Source organism: Lipotes vexillifer, unplaced genomic scaffold (assembly GCF_000442215.2).
Source record: "Lipotes vexillifer unplaced genomic scaffold, Lipotes_vexillifer_v1.1 scaffold301, whole genome shotgun sequence".
Lineage (NCBI taxonomy): Eukaryota > Metazoa > Chordata > Mammalia > Artiodactyla > Lipotidae > Lipotes > Lipotes vexillifer.
In genome coordinates, this window is record NW_006792529.1 from 1489163 (window position 1) to 1508207 (window position 19045).

Consider the following 19045-nt stretch of genomic DNA (forward strand, 5'->3'; position numbering starts at 1 on the left):
GGCGCACCAAAAAAAAAAAAAAAAAAAAAAAAAAAAAGTACAAATTTCCAGTGTTATAAAATATAAGTCCTGGGGATGTAACATACACCATTGTGACTATAGTTAATAGAACTGTATTGCATATCTGAAAGTGCTAAGAGAGTAGATCTTAAAACTCATCACAAGAAATAAAACTGTAACTATGTGTAATGATGGATTCTTGTGGTGACCATTTCACAATACATACGTGTATTGAATCGTTGCGCACCTAAAACTTATGTCAATTATATCTCAATAAATGGCAAGTGACCAAAAGAGAGAAATGGTGACCATAAATACTTTCATACTGCTACAAAGAAACTATGAAAAAGAAAATCATCTTTCCTTAAATATATATCTACAGATATTTGAGAAAGCAGAGGCAAAGGTGGTTAGGTGGAACAGTGGAATTTTTCAGTCACAAAGAATATTGGTCAACCAGTGATTAGTTGTGGATTTTGGGCAAGTTATTGTATTTGAATCTAATCTTTAACTCTCTGGTAGTCCAGTGGTCAGGACTCCATGCTTCCACTGCAGGGGGCACGGGTTCAAACCCTAATCAGGGAACTATGATCCCGCATGCTGTGGGGCTTGGGACTGTAAAGATTAAAAGATTATTATAAAGTGACTGGTGGGACTTTCCTGGTGGCACAGTGGTTAAGAATCTGCCTGCCAATGCAGGGGACATGGGTTTGATCCCTGGTCCGGGAAGATTCCCACATGCTGTGGAGCAACTAAGCCCGTGCACCACAGCTACTGAAGCCCGCTCACCTAGAGCCCGTGCTCCTCAACAAGAGAAGCCACTGCGATGAGAAGCCGCCGCTCACCAGAACTAGAGAAAGCCTGCGCACAGCAACAAAGACCCAACATAGCCATTAATCAATCAATCAATCAATCGACTGGTGAAGACTATAAACAAATTGTAGTTATTAATACTCCCCATGACTACTACCCAAATTTAAGAAACTCCTTATGGTTCAGATGGACTAAATTCAGCCACAACCAATAAGATAATGGAAAAATGACTTGTTAAAACAAAAACCACCAGAATTTTTGCATTAAAATAGTTTCCTTTCAAAGACCCCCCCTTTTTTTCCATACCTATGACTCATGTATTTTGCAACTAGAAGTCTGTACCTCATAATCTCCCTCACCTATTTCTCTCCCCTCTCCCCATCCTCCTCTCTGGCAACCACCTGTTTATTCTCTGTATCTATAACTGTTTGTTATGTTCATGCGTTTTTTTCTTTTTTTTTTTTTAGATTCCACATATAACTGAAATCATACAGTATTTGACTTTCTAAAGATGATATAGACTTCTTTCACTGAAGTTACTATTGCTCGGGGTAATTTTAGAAATCTTCCATTGGAACTGTTTACTTTTGAAAAATTTTTTTCCAGTAGAGGAAAACCTAATTCTTTGAGGGTAGATTTAACCTGTGATAGTCATAAAATATTTTGAATCAAGTCTGATGAATAAAGTACACAGGGCCATTATTAAGATTCTGGTCCAAATTAACATATAACTATGATGAGACTAATTCTCTTGGATGACTTACAAATGGATGTTCAGGTTGTTTTCAAAGAGAAGTTTCAGAAAAGTTTTTAGCAATGGCAAGTAGAAAAACATAATTATAGCTTCATGAGGTTACTAATTGGAAGGACAACATCTTAATGCATAAAGAATCTTATTTCTATACAGTACAAGTCTACAATTGCTGAAGAGACAATTGCTCAAATCAGTTGCCTTTAACCTTTAATTTTTGTACAGATTAACAAAAACCTTCCTATTTTCAGTTAAACATAAAGATCTTTTCTTTGAGGAGAAAAATATTCCAGCAACTACTAAATCAATTTTGTATTTGAAGGATCAAGAATAAACAATTACATAGTTTTGAAAAGATTCTATAAAAGCAATCAAACAATGAAAAGCAAAGTTATGAACACTATATAGGAAGAAGTTCCTATTTATAATAGGTACATGCAACATATTTTGAATTAATAGCAACTTTCTGATCTCAGTACTTGGTAGTATATATGATAATTTATTATTTTGATTTGCTGGACTACTACTACACTAATACATGGTTTTAAGAAAATATTATAGAGAAGTTTTATTGCCACTTGTTTACTCCACATAAAGGAGAAAAAGAGACAAAGTCAATGACATCCCAATATAATTTCTTTAGAAGTCTGATACGAGAAACCACAGAAAACATTCTTAACCAATAAGACATGAATTAGATTCTAAATGCATTTTCTATGATATAAGACATGGAGAAAAAAGGAACAAAACTCTCAACTGTACCATTTGCAAGAGTAGTTTCTGCAATTTCAACAATCTCTTATCTAGGCATTTAACAGCACTGTAAGTTTAAAATGCATTTAGGAATTAAGAGAATGAATAATACTCCTTAGAGTACGCAGTTTATTCAAACATTTAAAAATAAATTAGTTACACAGAATATAGTGAAATTAGTCAAAAACATTATCAAGTAATTTGTTTTTAAAGTGGCAGTACAACACAGTAAAAGCAGTGGCTTTAGTAACTATTTGGGAGAATCACACAGAAGCAACTAGAAATACTTTTCAAAGAAATACGCAAATTTTTATTTTTCCATTTATAATTTAGAATTTTAGCTCTACTTTATGTCTTTTTGGTAGGTGATATTAACATCTGAGGTTAAAGGGACAGGCCTCACTATTAAGTAGCCATCTTCTTTGAATATTTCATCCTTCTGTTCCTGTGAATATAATCACCTTTCAGTTGCATGATTCCTTCAGCCTGATTCACATTTCATATCTCAAAGAATATGTTTCTAATAAAGAGACTGTGCATATTGACTCTACTATTAATCTTTTCATACCATTGTCAGGTCCTTCAAGGCTGTGCTTCTGACTACCCACACATGATGTAACAGCCAGCCACATGTTCCATTTACTTCACTTTACTTCCCTTATGAGTAGTTCATATTTTATGGGTAGCTAGGGTACCAACTTAGTAATGTTAGATGACTACTGTATAGATAAAACCAGTAATGGAAATGTAACACCTTCATGTTCCTGAATGCTATACACATGACAAAGGCAGAAATATGTTAAAGAAAAAAACATTTTAAATAATCTTAGAAAGAATAAAAGATCCCCTCCCCCACAAAAATACATGTAACACACTAGTAACCATACCTAGACAAGCATTATAATACAAGAACTCCATTAGACATAAGAAATAGCTGAAGCCAGGTTTTGAGCCTTATTCTCCACATCCAGCCAGTTGTAGCCAGTCCACTGAGTGCTACGGAGTTAAATGCTTTTGGGATTGACTGAAATACGGTTACAACTGTACAAGAGAACACTGGTTCAGATCCAGCAATGACTTATGGACTTGCCCACAGGCTGACAGCAAAAAATTGGGAATACTTAAATCTGTTTCACGATAGACCTTTATCTGCTAGCTGAGCCCACTTACAATTTTTTCTTATTTTTTTGATCTAATATATCCAAGGCACTGGCTTTTGGAATGTGGCCTTCTGCCTTATTGTACTGACAAGCCTAGGTTGCCATTTAATAAGGACCATCACAGCTACTAGGCAATGAGCTTCAGGGCTGGACAGATGGAGTAGTGTTCTTCACTGCCCCAGCTTCCTTGTGAACAAGATGACTGACAGCAGTAAACTATACTAAATTCTAAGGCATGACTAAAGGAAAATTTAGGAAGGCCTAAAAGAGAGGTACCAAACTTGCACTGCAAATACAAAATATAATATTTTAATATTCTTCATAAATATTTATAAAAATATACACATATAACAAATAAGCCACTTTATAATGCTGGTAAAACCATGAAGAGCTGTTAGATCAGTAGATATATCAATATCCTGGGCTTTAAAGTAATGTAAAGAAATATTTTCATTTAAAGTTCAATAAATATACTGGAGAGAATTAAATATAACAGGAAAAACAGTTTCAATCTTTCTGTTTTTACAATATCTTTTATTGGTAATGATGGACTTGAAGTATTCAACAGTTCAACTACAATCTATAAAGGGTTTTTGTAAAAATGCATTCATTTACTGAAAATAAATAAATCCAGACTCTGTACAGTTTAGAAAAACTATGATGGTGGCAAATAGCAAAATAGAAAAATAATAAATCTTGGGTTCAAATTGAAATGACTAAATCAAAGAAGAGTGTTAAACATATTTTTGGAGTCTCCTCATTAGGGAGTCATGTAATGGACACCATTCCCTCTCAAGGCTCTCAAATGGGCACCAGAATAATGTTGACTTTAAAGCCTTCTCCTCTAATATCCCCTCTGGTTCAGTTTTTGATTATGAAACAAATCCTTTCGGCATGCAATGAAAAAATAAAACTGCAGATTCGTTCACAGGGAATTAGTTCAGTTAGATCTTTTGGTGTCCTAACAATTCAAACTGAAATTAAGGGCTTCCTACAGCATTCCTATAAGCTTCTGAAAACACAACCAAAGGGCACTCAGAAAGATGAAACATTTTTCCGATTTCTGTAAATATCCAAGGAATTGAAAACTCAACACCTAGAAAAAGCAAGGCATAAATTCATCAGCACCAAGTAGAAAAGATCTTCAAATGGAGCAGGTCTGTTATGTGTCCTGATATCCTTGTGTTGATGAATAGGTTCCAATCTCCCCTCTAGGAAAAGTCCACTGCCTAAGGTTAACACCTTTAGGCAAAAGGTAAAGCTCAGCAAATGACTTCATTTTACATTTTGATTCATACACACTTTTTAAAAAAAGGAATTTCAAGGTTTTGGCACTCCTTTAAACATTTTTTTTGGAGGAGATATGGTTTCAGGTTAGAGTGTCTTCCTTCCCTACTTCATTATTTGTTAAAGTGGGAAGTATGAACTTTATTACTAGTAGTTTCAGCTACCATTTCAAAAGTTGCACTTAGTCACAATACAACAGTTTACATTTAAATGAGACTCTAGTAGTAGTTAAAACTGTTCAAAGGTGGCCATTACAAAATACTGGTAGTCTTTCTTGCCTATCAGATGTTATTAAATTGTTGGTGGCTGGAATTCAAGTCACATACAGTCAACCACATTACTGGATCCATGACCTACATCTCGAATTTGGCTAGTTAAACAGGCACACACAGCTACACCTGCTCCAGCTCTGCAGTGAGACACAGATCCAACAAGCTCCCACCTGAAAAGACAGAGGAGAAAGGATGTTATCTTAAAACAAATCATGATTTACTTTACTCAAAAACAAAATAAAAAATCCCTATTATGGGACTGGTTTTGAAAGATAGTAAGCTATCCCCAAAGTTTTCTGTTAACTACATGTAGCAGCATTTTAGCACTCCAGAATAATCTGTTACTGGAAGATCCCATTAAAGTGTAAAGGAAATAAAAATTACCTATTCAGCACTGGATCAAATGCTTCTACTGTATTTAAGTATGCATTGCCATTATGACCACCAACTGCAAAGATTTTGCCCATCACTGTTGCGATCCCCACTCCACCCCTGGGAGTGGTAAGGGCTGCTACATAATCCCACTTGTTGCTTCGAGGATCATACCGCTCAACTGAACTCAGAGGAGAATTATCATCAAAACCACCTATATAAAGAAAGATTTTTAAAATAGCATTATGTTTCATAGAAATTAACCATTAAATTTCAATTCAATAACTTCTACAAATCAATCTTTTCAAAACATTTTAGAAAACCCCAACATCTATGACTACTACCAACTCCTATTATACATTTACTACAATTCAAGATAATTTAAATAGTATTTTCCTCAATATTAGGATTAAAAATCTTAAAGTGAGGAAAACTAAAGTCCCTATATTTAAGCAGATAATTTAGGAGAAAAAAACTCACGGACATTCATATAATTTTCCCTTAGCTTCCTAGAGGCAAGCTAGAAAGTACTGAAATTCCTTCTCTTTGTGTGTACATGTATATATTAGATTTTTAAACAGTAAGAAGGCTTGAGAAGAGAATAATATACTAAGTCACTTGACTCATTTAGATATGTCAAAGTTTTCCAACTGTTTCCCTTAGTACTATAATCGTAATCATAATTACAGAGTTGGTGAACTATGACTGAATTCTTACCAATTTTTGCCAAAACTACATCTTCATGCTCCCTATTCTAGACGCCGACAGCCCTCTCTATAGATCATCTTAACAATGTTACTTATTATGTTCCTGATTGTTAAACACAGAGACTGCTATTTTAACAGTGCTCTTTCCTTTATGTCTATGTATAGACATAGATTTCCTTTATGTATATGTCTCTCTTTTTAGGCTCCACCTCAGTCTACATGAGTAATAGGTCTCCCTGATGACTAAGCCTATTTTCCTGAGGACAGAAGTGTTGATATTATGACAGTCTATTTAGAAACAAGGTCAGGTTAAAAAAAAAAATCAACAAAGTTAACTTCTCTAATGGGTTTAATTTTATTAAATCAACTGAGGTAAAATTCACTGATTGGGACTTCCCTGGTGGTGCAGTGGTTAAGAATCTGCCTGCCAGTGCAGGGGACACAGGTTCAAGCCCTGGTCTGGGAAGAACCCACGTGCCGTGGAGCAACTAAGCCCATGAGTCACAACTACTGAGCCTGCACTCTAGAGCCCGTGAGCCGCAACCACTGAGCCCATGCACCACAACTACTGAAGCCCATGTGCCTAGAGCCTGTGCTCCACAAGAAGCCAGCACTGAGAAGCCCGCACACCACAACAAAGAGTAGCCCCCACTAGACACAACTAGTAAAAGCCCGCACATAGCAACAAAGAATCAATGCAGCCAAGAATTAATTAATTAAAAAATAAAATAAAATTCACTGATCTTAGTTCATAATTCAGTGACTTTTAACAAATGTAATAGTGTTATCACCACCACAACCATGATAAAAAACATTTTTTCACTATAACAAAGGCTCTACTTTTAATTATTGCTAATGCTAATGTAGAAGTGATTAAGTTTTTAATACAGGGTAGTTATATTTTTCACGGTCCTCTTTTTCATGGGCTCCCTATCATTTCCCTAGCTAATGCATATAAATTTTGAACAAAGAACTCAAAGCAGAGGAACAGAAAAGGGAGGATGCAATTAGCTTCCTGTACATACAGTTACCTTCAAAGTTTTCTTATTCAAATCAGTTGTACCTGTTTTAAGTAGAACTTGAATGACCAAGAGGATTTTTACTTTAAGGTTCTACCTGAGTCAGTCTTATTTTTACCATGTCTGTTCTACTATAAGTGCCCAGAAGATTTAACAAGTAACAGCAACAATGATACTCCTGTTGACATATAACATATGTCAATGCCTGTGCTAGATAGGGCGCTGAGAGAGGTAGCAATGGTGTAGTGTAAGAACTCTGGGTTCTCACAGACCCTGCTTCAAATTCCAGCCTTGTCAACTTATTTAGGCCTGTGACTATATTATTCACTCGCTCAGTCTCTCACTACTTCAAAGAGCTGCTGTGATGATTGGGCTAGACTGAAAAGGTAAAAAATTATGTTATTTCTCTTAATAAACATAAGCACTGAAATACTCAGTATTACTTCTGTTATTTGTAGATGTTTAAGTGCTAAAAATATCCCACTCTCTTATCAAGAACTCTAAGTTTTTTTTTTAACATCTTTATTGGAGTATAATTGCTTTACAATGGTGTGTTAGTTTCTGCTTTATAACAAGGTGAATTAGTTATATATATGCATATGTTCCCATATCTCTTCCCTCTTGCGTCTCCCTCCCTCCTACCTTCCCTATCCCATCCCTCTAGGTGGACACAAAGCACCGAGCTGATCTCCCTGTGCTATGCGGCTACTTCCCACTAGCTATCTATTTTATGTTTGGTAGTGTATATATGCCCATGCCACTCTCTCACTTTGTCACAGCTTACCCTTCCCCCTCCCCGTATCAAGTCCATTCTCTAGTAGGTCTGCGTCTTTATTCCCGTCTTGCCCTTAGGTTCTTCATGACCTTTTTTTTTTCCCCTTAGATTCTATATATATGTGTCAGCATATAGTATTTCTTTTTCTCTTTCTGACTTACTTCGCTCTGTATGACAGACTCTAGGTCCATCCACCTCACTACAAATAACTCAATTTCGTTTCTTTTTATGGCTGGGTAATATTCCATTGTATATATGTGCCACATCTTCTTTATCCACTCATCTGTTGATGGACACTTAGGTTGCTTCCATGTCCTGGCTACTTTAAATAGAGCTGCAATGAACATTGTGGTACATGATTCTTTTTGAATTATGGTTTTCTCAGGGTATATGCCCAGTAGTGGGATTGCTGGGTCATATGGTAGTTCTATTTTTAGTTCTTTAAGGAACCTCCATACTGTTCTCCATAGTGGCTGTATCAATTTACATTCCCACCAACAGTGTATGAGGGTTCCCTTTTCTCCACACCCTCTCCAGCATTTATTATTTGTAGATGTTTTGATGATGGCCATTCTGACCAGTGTGAGACGATATCTCATTGTAGTTTTGATTTGCATTTCTCTAATGATTAATGATGTTGAGCATTCTTTCATGTGTTTGTTGGCAATCTGTGTATCTTCTTTGGAGAAATGTCTATTTAGGTCTTCTGCCCATTTTTGGATTGGGTTGTTTGTTTTTTTGATATTGAGCTGCATGAGCTGCTTGTAAATTTTGGAGATTAATCCTTTGTCAGTTGCTTCATTTGCAAATATTTTCTCCCATTCTGAGGGTTGTCTTTTGGTCTTGTTTGTAGTTTCCTTTGCTGTGCAAAAGCTTTAAAGTTTCATTAGGTCTCATTTGTTTATTTTTTGCTTTTATTTCCATTTCTCTAGGAGGTGGGTCAAAAAGGATCTTGCTGTGATTTATGTCATGGAGTGTTCTGCCTATGTTTTGCTCTAAGAGTTTAATAGTGTCTGGCCTTACATTTAGGTCTTTAATCCATTTTGAATTTATTTTTGTGTATGGTGTTAGGTAGTGTTCTAATTTCATTCTTTTACATGTAGCTGTCCAGTTTTCCCAGTACCACTTATCGAAGAGGCTGTCTTTTCTCCACTGTATATTCTTGCCTCCTTTATCAAAGATAAGGTGACCATATGTGTGTGGGTTTATCTCTGGGCTTTCTATTCTGTTCCATTGATCTGTATTTCTATTTTTGTGTCAGTACCATACTGTCTTGATTACTGTAGCTTTGTAGTATAGTTTGAAGTCCAGGAGCCTGATTCCTCCAGCTCTGTTTTTCCTCCGTTTTTCTTTCTCAAGATTGCTTTGGCTATTCCCCTCCAACTCTATTATACAGTAAGTCAAAAAGCAATACAGAGACACTAACTGCCATCATGCATATGAAATACCTATTGGTTTGCTTAGTCAACACAATTCCCTTGAAATGAAGACAAGAAAAGTAAAGTAAAAATACGGAGGTAGAGTTTTAAACATGAAAGATGAAGATGTAAACAAAGAAGCTTGAATATGAATCTTAAGAATTCAAAAGCAAATCTTAGGACTGATTCCACTTGGGCCTAAATGCAGTGTAAATTTGTGTTACTGACACTACCATTGTATGTCCTGTAAAAAATTAAACTAGAGAAATATCCACTCACCAACAACATATAAGCAACCATGGAGCTCACTAACTCCATTGCCTGCTCTTCGCTGACCCATTTCTTTGACTTCTATCCATTTATCGAGATGTGGATCATACCTCTCCACACTAGAGAGAGAAGCTACTCCATCATTGCCACCTACTGCATAAACATGGTTCTAAATAAAGAAAGAAAAAAAAACACAAGACATTAGATTTTGAATTGATTTACATGCTGTCCTAATGGTAGACCAGAATGTGCAAGAGAGCAGTATTTCATATAATAATCTGGTGTGTAATCAATATCTGCATACTGGAAATATGAATACATCAGACCTTTCCATATTTGGTTAGGTATGTGACGCAATGCAATCCAGTGAGCAAGCTGCCACATAACTTACCACAAGAGCCACAGAGCCAACTCCTCCACGGGGAGTATTCATTGGTGCCACTGTACTCCACTGATCAGATTCTATGTCATATCTCTCAACATCGTTGAAGCAAGTGTTGTCATCTAACCCTCCAATTGCATAAATTGGGCCTCCCAAGGAGGCCAAGGCAATTCCTCGCCTGCAAAAACAATAAAAGACACTCCAGCATTCCATTTGTTTCCAGAAAAAAGGTAGCAAAATAATTGTGCTAATGTAACCATTTATCACATTAAATGTCAATGTGGCTTTTTCCCATTATTTTTAGATTTATCAAAGCTTCTGAATAGATGGCTACAGGGTTGCCAAATTGTGCAAGTCTATATGAACAGTGCCCTCTGGAGTTTTATAATGCATAGCCTACACAGGTTACTTTAAACTTAAATGAAATAATAAAGGAAAACCCAACAAAATACTATAAATGGAGTCCAAAATATTCAGTTAGTAAAACACTCAGCTGCATAATTAAGAGACTGATGAATTGACAGAGATGGTCTGCTACAGAGGTCAGAAGTCAATCTCATTACTAAATTCACATAATTGCAGAGCACATTTTGTTGCAGTGTTTCATTACATCACACAAAAGAACATCAATTTTATATTACAAGCTTTATATCACATTGCTTAACTTCTGAAGGAAATCTGTTTATCCTGGAACAGAAGAGACTTAGCCCATGTTAAAGCTAATTCATCATAATGGTGATTGAAAAAAAAATTATATCAATTTCTTAAAAAACACACTGCAGCAATCAAAAGTTGAACTATTCTAAAATTTATCTGTCACTGACTTGGTATATACTTTGGATAATGTGGATTGCTTAAACCTTTACTACCTTGCTTCTTCATCTGTCACCCATTTGAGAAAGCAGTAGACACAACTGATATTAATTTGTCAATATAGGTAATGCACCAATAACAGTGACTAGCCCATATTCAGTGCTGTGTATTAGCTATTATTATTTCTGGAGAGAGCTGCTGCTCTACTGAGATTATAACTCTCAGTTTACCAAAAGAGTATCCTAGGAAAGAATTCTTAAGGATAACGTAGTCATTCATTTTGTGTCCTTAACTTCTTTTCTCTTGAGTATAAAGCAATGACTTACAAAATACTGTGGTTATAAAAACTTTCAGGTGTGGGTGAACACGTGTGTACACTGTAGATGGCAGAAGTGAGTATACCATATAATTCCCCCCTCCATCCACCCCCTAAACCACAAGACCATAAGACACTATTGATTATTTCTTACTCCTCAAAACTCTCTTGATTTTTGTGACATTACATGTTAGAGTTTCCTCCTCCATTACATCTCTGGCTGGTACTTTTCAGCTTCCTTTACCAGTGCCTTCTTCTCTATTCTGTCACTGAATTATGAAGTTCCCTAAGGCCTCTTATTACTCTATACTCTCTCTGTAGGCAATTTCATTCTTTCCATAGATTTATAACTCTAACATGTATTTCCAGACATATATACAGCTTCTACTTCAAATCTGTGTCTGGATCTTCAACCTTAACTTTAATCTGAAGTGAAACTTACTGTCTACCTCCCTGTGCTAGGCAGATTTTAAGATGTCTTCCTCCACAATATTCACCCTCTGGTTTTACTCCTATGATTATACTATGTTACATGGCAAAGTGGAGATTACCTGAATGAGCTTAATCTAACCACGTAAGCCCTATAAAAGCAGAGAGGTTTCTCCAGCTGGTAGCAGAAGACAGGTCAGAAACTCAAAGAACGTGGTGGATTCTGCAAGTCGCTGCTAGTTTGAAGACTGAGGGGAGCATTTGGAAAGGACCTCAGAATGGCTTCTAGGAGCAGAGAGTGATCCCTGGCCTACAGCCAGTAAAAACAAGAAACTCAGTCCTTCAATCACAAAGAACTGCATTCTATCAATAACCTAAATGACCTTGGAAGTAGTTTCTTCCCCAGAGCTTCCATTAGAGCCTACAGCCTACACCTTGATTTTGGTCTTGTGGAGCCTAAGTGGAAAACTCAGTTACAGTTGCTGGACTTCTGACCTATGGAACTGTGAACTAATTAATGGATGTTGTTCTAAGCTTCTAAGTTTGTCATAATTGGTTACACAGCAAGAGAAAACTAATATAGCCATTAGAAGACAAACAAAAACTTTATCCTGTACACTGTCTTGTTTTTCCTAATGCAGAAAGTCACACCACTATCCATATCCAGTTGTTTAAGCCAGAAACTTAAGGATCATCTTAGCCTCTACCTTATTGTTCTTTTTACCTCCCACATCTAATTATTATAAAATCTTGTTGATTGTACACTTCTGAACTCTCTCTCAAATATGTCCTCTTTCCTCTATCTCAACTTCTAGCACTTTAGTCCAAGCCACCGTTATTTCTTCGACTAAAAATATTACAATAACCCTTTTGGTTTCCCAGACTGTTTTCACTCTGGTCTTCCTCAAATACATTCTCCATTTCATAGCAGAGGATCTTTGAAAAGAGAAATCTGATTCTATCACTCCCCTGCTATCAAAAAAAAAATGTGGGGCTTCCCTGGTGGCGCAGTGCTTGAGGGTCCGCCTGCCGATGCAGGAGACGCGGGTAGGTTTGGGATCTTCATTTCCTATTGCAGATTTTACTTTCATCTTGGACTGTCCTTGCACTTGTGCATGTACTTAAGACATATTAGCCTGAAGCCATTCCAATGTTTATCATTAAGAAAGTTAAAGAGGTAGATGGAAAACTATCAGGGGAAGACACTAGAATTATATGAAAAGTAGCATTAAATTCATTTCATAAAGCATTTTGTTATTATGGTAGGACAGTACCTCAGAATGACAACAGAAATTGGTGGATTTTCTCAGAATTTTATATATATATATATATATATATATATATATATATATATATATATATATATAAAAAAAAAAAAAAAAAAAAAATGTGTGTGTGTATTTCAAAGTGCACCAGATTAAAAAATCTTGGCAAACTTGAAAGGCCCTTATTTTTTGCCTGCTATTTCAGCTGTATCTGTTGACACTATCCCCTTTGATCTGTCAGCCACATGGGACTTCTTTCATGCTCTCTGCTCTCATTCGTCTCCAGATTTTCAAAGGCTCTTCATCTCTCTCCATCCACCAACCTTACACCACCCACCACCCACCACTTAATGAGTCTAAATTCTTTTGTTCCTTCAGACCTTAGGTTAAATGGGACTCCACTCTCAAGCATTCTTTACTTACGCTAGTGCTAGCATTATTACCCTTGTAATTATGTCTTTATTTCTATCTTGCCTTTTAGAATGTAAGCTCTATGGAGGTAGGGACCCTGACTGTCTTATTTATTGCTGTATCTTCAGCACTTGGTATATCCTGTAATGGGCACTTAACCAGTATTTGCTGAATAAATAAATCAACCCCTAGAGATGCTCTATTAGGATGATGGGTTTCAATAAAACCATACCTTGAACAAACATCAGTATCCATTTTAGTGAAAAGATGAAAAAGGGGGGAAAAAACAGAAAACCAGGTATTTAACATATGAATATTATTTTGGAATACACACTAAAACAATGATTTGGGGGGATACAAATTATAAAAACATAACATGAGAAAATAAATGCAGTTCTATTATTTTTTTATACAGTTGGAAAACTATTGTAGTGCTCAGGGTATATTTTAGAAGATTAAAGAAATTCAACTGCTATTTTGTTAGACAAGTTTCACTCAATTCTCAGCTAAAAACCAGCTTAGCATGATAAGGAGGCAAGAGTTAAAGATTAAAAATGTACTTAAGGATTTTCTCCCCTATTTTAATTCATGTGTTAGAATTTAAACTGTTTGTAGTTACCATGTAGCATAAATTAAGCCCTACTAAAGTATTAAAATGTCATTTATAGATAAGTAGCTTTTTTTTTTTTTTTTACGGTATGCAGGCCTCTCACCGTTGCGGCCTCTCCCGCTGCGGAGCACAGGCTCCGGAAGCCCAGGCTCAGCGGCCATGGCTCACGGGCCCAGACGCTCCGCGGCACGTGGGATCCTCCTGGACCGGGGCACGAACCTGCGTCCCCTGCATCGGCAGGCGGACTCTCAAGCACTGCGCCACCAGGGAAGCCCAAGTAGCGTATTTTAAGGCTAGGTTTTTCTCACTATGATTCTTTCTCCTCATGAGTGAAAAAAAGGCCAAAAATCTCTTTTCAGCCGAACTCTCTTCACATTTCCATCTAAGTTTTCATACTTCTAACACACAAGAAAACTCAGTTAAAAATACTATGTTAATCAAGAATAGAAAACTAGATGTCAATATATCCCCAGGTGCAAAATTATCTTCAGTTGAGCACCACTAATACATAGGAATGCAACTATTTTTGAAACTTTTCTGAAAATTTTAAATTATTTCAAAATAGAAAGTTAAATAAATGCTCAGGTATGAGTCAAAACTATGACAATCATTATCATACTCAAAGACATGATTCTATTCTTAATTCTCAGGAAAATTTTAAAAGTTATAACGAAGCATCACATTGGATGCTTTAACAAAATGTGTTTAGGAAGGTATTTAAGGTTTCTAAAAATGTAGAGTAAAAAATTAGCCCTTTCAGTTATAGGAAGCTTTCTTTATTTTCCACCAACTAATCAAAATAAATGTCCATGCTCATCTACCTCTTTGTGTTCATTGATGCCTTCATCATCCATTTATTAGTGAGAGGATCAAACATCTCCATACTACCTAAATGTTCATTTCCATCATGTCCACCCACTGCATACACTTTACCTGTCAAGTAAAGAAATATTTTCATTTGTTTCCAAGTAAATAAATTTATATATAAATTTATAATCAATATATAATTAAAATAGCACAATAAATTAACTTTCAACAAATATTCTTCTGTTCAACATTATGATCAAGTCACTTCAGTAGTCAAATGAAAATAAATGTAAGCTTCTGCTTAATAAAATGCCTGAAACATGCTGTTTTACAAGTTATTTAAATGTTCAAACATTATCCTGCCCTTAGGTTTCCCAACTTTTTATTACTTAGTAGATGAAATCACTAATCATCCTTGCAAAGAATGTTTAATAAAATGAAAAAATGCTCTTGTATAAAGAAAATATAAAACTCTTAATATATCAAACCTTTTCTAAATGAAACAAATAAAAATTGGAACTATTAACATATCAAAATGGTAACTGTGACTATTTAGGTGTCTGGGTTACGGATGATTTTTGTTTTTTATTAAAATATGTTTTCATATTTCTCCCCAAAGCATTTATACTTCTATAATTGGAAGAAAAGTGACTTTTTAATTCTCCTAACAATTTATCCATGGTTCTGCAATTAATTCATTTTTAGTAACCAGGTAAAAAACCCTCATTTCAATAATAATAATTAGGTATAGAAAAAAGTTAATATATATTTATTATTTGTGTTCAATAAATATTTTTCTTTAGTTTGGTTATTTTGCAAATAGAACAGTTTAACTCCCTTTTCCTTAATACTCATCTCCTGTTAAGCATCTATATGCAAGAGATTGTACACTGAGCATCTATGGGCATAAAGCAAGTAAACATTCACCAAATAATCTGATATATTGAAACATATTTTATAATGTAGGAATTTTCTTATAGAAAGAAATTCTCAAAGTTCAAATATTTAAAAGACCATTGTGGTGACACGATGTGATTTAACACAAAAGCAGACCCACCTTCCACTGAGATTACACCCACATGTCGCCTTCGACTGTTCATTTCTGGTCCAAAGAACCAACTGTTTTTGTTGATAGAATAGCATTCGATACTGCGAAAGGGGTCACCCGATCCACCTCGACCACCTACACAAAATAGCACACCTAAAGGTAAAGCCACAAAATAGAGATTAAAATCACAGCTCCCCCTTTTTTTTTTTTTTTTTTTTTTTACAGCTAATTTTGTTTTTATTTTTTGGCCATACCACACGGCTTGTGGGATGTTAGTTCCCTGACCAGGGATTGAACCCAGGCCCATGGCAGTGAGAGCATGGAGTTCTAACCACTGGACTGCCAGGAAATTCCCCCTAACTAAAAAAAAAAAAAAAAGATAAATAAGTGTGGAAAAAAACTTACGAACTCAAAATTTTGATTAATGGGAAAAAAAAGTTATTTGGATAGCATTTAATGTCATTATACCACTAAAAATCTAATTTTCTTTTTTTCCCCCTCATTTGAACTTTTCAAATAGAATACATCAGTTATCTCAGCTTGTTAACATTCCACTATAATACGGTTGAGTTCCTCACCCACCCTGAAAAATTGCTCTTGCTAGCAAGGTCATGCATGACAAAATCCAACAAACTCATAAAGTTAATTTCTGACTGAATACAATTACAACATTTGATATACTGATCACCCTAGTTTTGGAAACTCCTTAACTCTTGATTTCCATAATATCAAAGTCTCCTTTTGTCTCCAATCATTTCTCTCTTTTCTATGTTTTCTGTTTCATTCTCAGCCTACTTCTCACATACTTCATGCTTACACAGGAAAAGTTCAATCCCTTTACTTAAAATTCCATCTGTATCATAATGCCTTCCAACCTACACTTCTAAGCCACATTTCCACTTGATGTCCCAGAGGCACCTCAAACCCAACATAAAAGATCTCCCTTCCTCACCCACCTACACAATTTCGTCCTTCCCTGAGGTATCCTTTCTCTCCCTCGCTATTCCCACAGCCACTGTTAGTTCAGGCCCTCATCAGCTATTACTGCAAAATCTTGTTCTCTCTTATCACTTAGTACTCTTTTGCTTTCAAACTGTCAACTGAATAATCTAATTAAAAGGCTCTTTCAATAGCTTTTCATTACCTGTATCAGTAGTTCTTAAAAATTTTACTGAATGCCACTAAATTGTACATTTAAAGATGGTTAAAATGGCGATTTTTATGGTATATGTGTTTTACCACAATTTTTCTTAGTAAATCAAAACTTTATTCTGGGGACTTCCCTGGTGATGCAGTGGTTAAGACTCCATGCTCCCAATGCAGGGGGCCCGGGTTCGAACCCTGGTCAGGGAACTAGATACCACATGCTGCAACTAAAAGATCCTGCATGCCTCAACAAAGATCCCGTGTGCTACAACTAAGACCCGACTCAGCCAAATTAAAAAAAAGGAAAAAAAAAAAAACCTTTATTCCGATTCAGAATCACCAGAGGAGCTATTTTATAAAACACAGATTGCTGGGCCTGACCCCTCCCCCACCAAGAGTTTGATTCAGTGGGTTTGGGGTAGGTCCAAAATTTTGAATTTTTAAAAACTTCCCAAGTGAATGCTCATGCTGCTGGTCAAGAGGCCACCACCTGCTTCACACTATGAGAACCACTGCTCTACAGGATAAAGCCTTAGTAGAGCATAAAGGCCTTGCATTGTCCAATGTGATTTTCTTCCTCTCTTTCACTTAATGTTTAAGCTCCTGCATCACCCATATAGTGATCATCCTCAATGTTCTGATAACAACTTTTGGTAACTCTCATTCACGTAATATATAGTATTGAAATGATCTATTATGCTGATATCTGTCACCAGAGTCTAAGCGAGATTAAGATAGTGTGTTAAGCGTTTATGCACTAATAAAGATGAGTACAGTGCCTGGCGTGTACTAAACATTCAATAAATGTAAAATAAACTGAATACCCTTTTCTCTAACTGGCACCCAGAAAAACATCTATTTATTATTCAAAACTAAGACTGGGGGTTATTTTCCCTATAAAACCTTTTCTGTCCCTTCCAAAGTAAAAATAGCCACTCTTTTTGCTTCCCACTATACCTTTTGATTATATCAAAATACCTTTAATACTTTATGGCATTTACTTATTCATATGTCTATTTCCCTAGATCAGACTGAAAGTTCTCTCAAAATAGGAACGGCTGTAGTCTATTTGTGTGTTTACATTTCTAATGCCTAACCCAGAACCCGGCACATAGTAGGCACTTAATGTATGTTTGCTGAATGACTACATATATGAATGACCAGAACTGCCTGTGCTATCTTTTTCAACCAATTCAGTGTTTTAAGTCAGAGAAATTTAAAGTTGAAAGAGATTTTAAAGATCCTGCAGTCAAAATTATTTATAAACTGAAGCCTTCAGAGATTAAGAAATCTGCCCCAAATTACAGATGTTTTATGGCACAGCTGGAATTATAATCCCAGAATGTAATCCCAATTATTGATTAGATTTTATTTAAGTGGACCCTAGTATTTCAGCTACATAGGTCACCTAGGAACATGGCACGGAAGGAAAAAAATTAAAATGAAGTAAAAAGATCACGAGACAAATCCTTTCTCCACTGTTCTGTGTAGCCTTGGGCATCCTTTCACTCTCTCTGATTCTTAGCTTCCTCATCCATAAAATGGAATAACACCACCTTTCTCACAATAAGGATCAAATCCTTCACTAAAACCTACTTCATAAAGTTCTTGCAATCATGTAAGAGATCACGTATATGAGGGTCTAATACATTTGGCATATAACCTTGACTGCCAAAACCTTTGAATTCAAGTCTGAATCTGAAGAATTAAATACCTTGGCTTCTTGAAACAGGATTCACAACTAAAAAAATCTACACTTCAAAAATTTAATACTTGAAACCAACCTATAAAGAAAGGGAAAAATAAGCCATCCTTTTCATGTTCAACTATTTAGAAGAACTACTTCTTCATAGGCAGATCTACAACATTCAAATTTTCTTTATACTATCTACATAAAGTCCCACTATTCATTACCATGTACTGCCTTTTGTTGTTTTTAGGCTATTCCACGGATCTCTTTATTTAATAACCACATTAGGTCACAGCAGATGTACAGGAAGTCTCTGTTCAGAGTACTGATTCCAGAATTCACTGACCACATTTATTCTCCCTTATCCCACAAATATATTCTATATAAAGAGTAACATAAGTGAACATAAAACTATTTTCTTGGGAAAACATGAAAGTCTGTAAATTATGGCAAATAAAGGCGAAACTGCATGCCTCCTCAAGTATAAGAGCTTTATATTCTAAGAGTTTAATGTGGTCTGTTATACTATTA

At 35.7% G+C, this 19045-nt stretch overlaps 1 protein-coding gene across 1 annotated transcript in view; it reads right to left on the bottom strand.

The window, feature by feature from the left end:
- Positions 1-3118: 3118 nt before the first annotated feature.
- The window catches only part of KLHL8 (kelch like family member 8), a 28330-nt gene continuing 12403 nt past the window's right edge, over positions 3119-19045 (bottom strand). Inside the window, exons 4-9 of the mRNA XM_007465724.1 lie at positions 15688-15831; positions 14645-14756; positions 9989-10157; positions 9607-9766; positions 5421-5622; positions 3119-5206 (exon numbers count right to left, since the gene is read on the bottom strand). Of these exons, the coding sequence (XP_007465786.1) occupies positions 5083-5206; positions 5421-5622; positions 9607-9766; positions 9989-10157; positions 14645-14756; positions 15688-15831 (911 nt within the window). The 3' untranslated portion in view covers positions 3119-5082. The remainder of the gene's footprint in view (positions 5207-5420; positions 5623-9606; positions 9767-9988; positions 10158-14644; positions 14757-15687; positions 15832-19045) is intronic.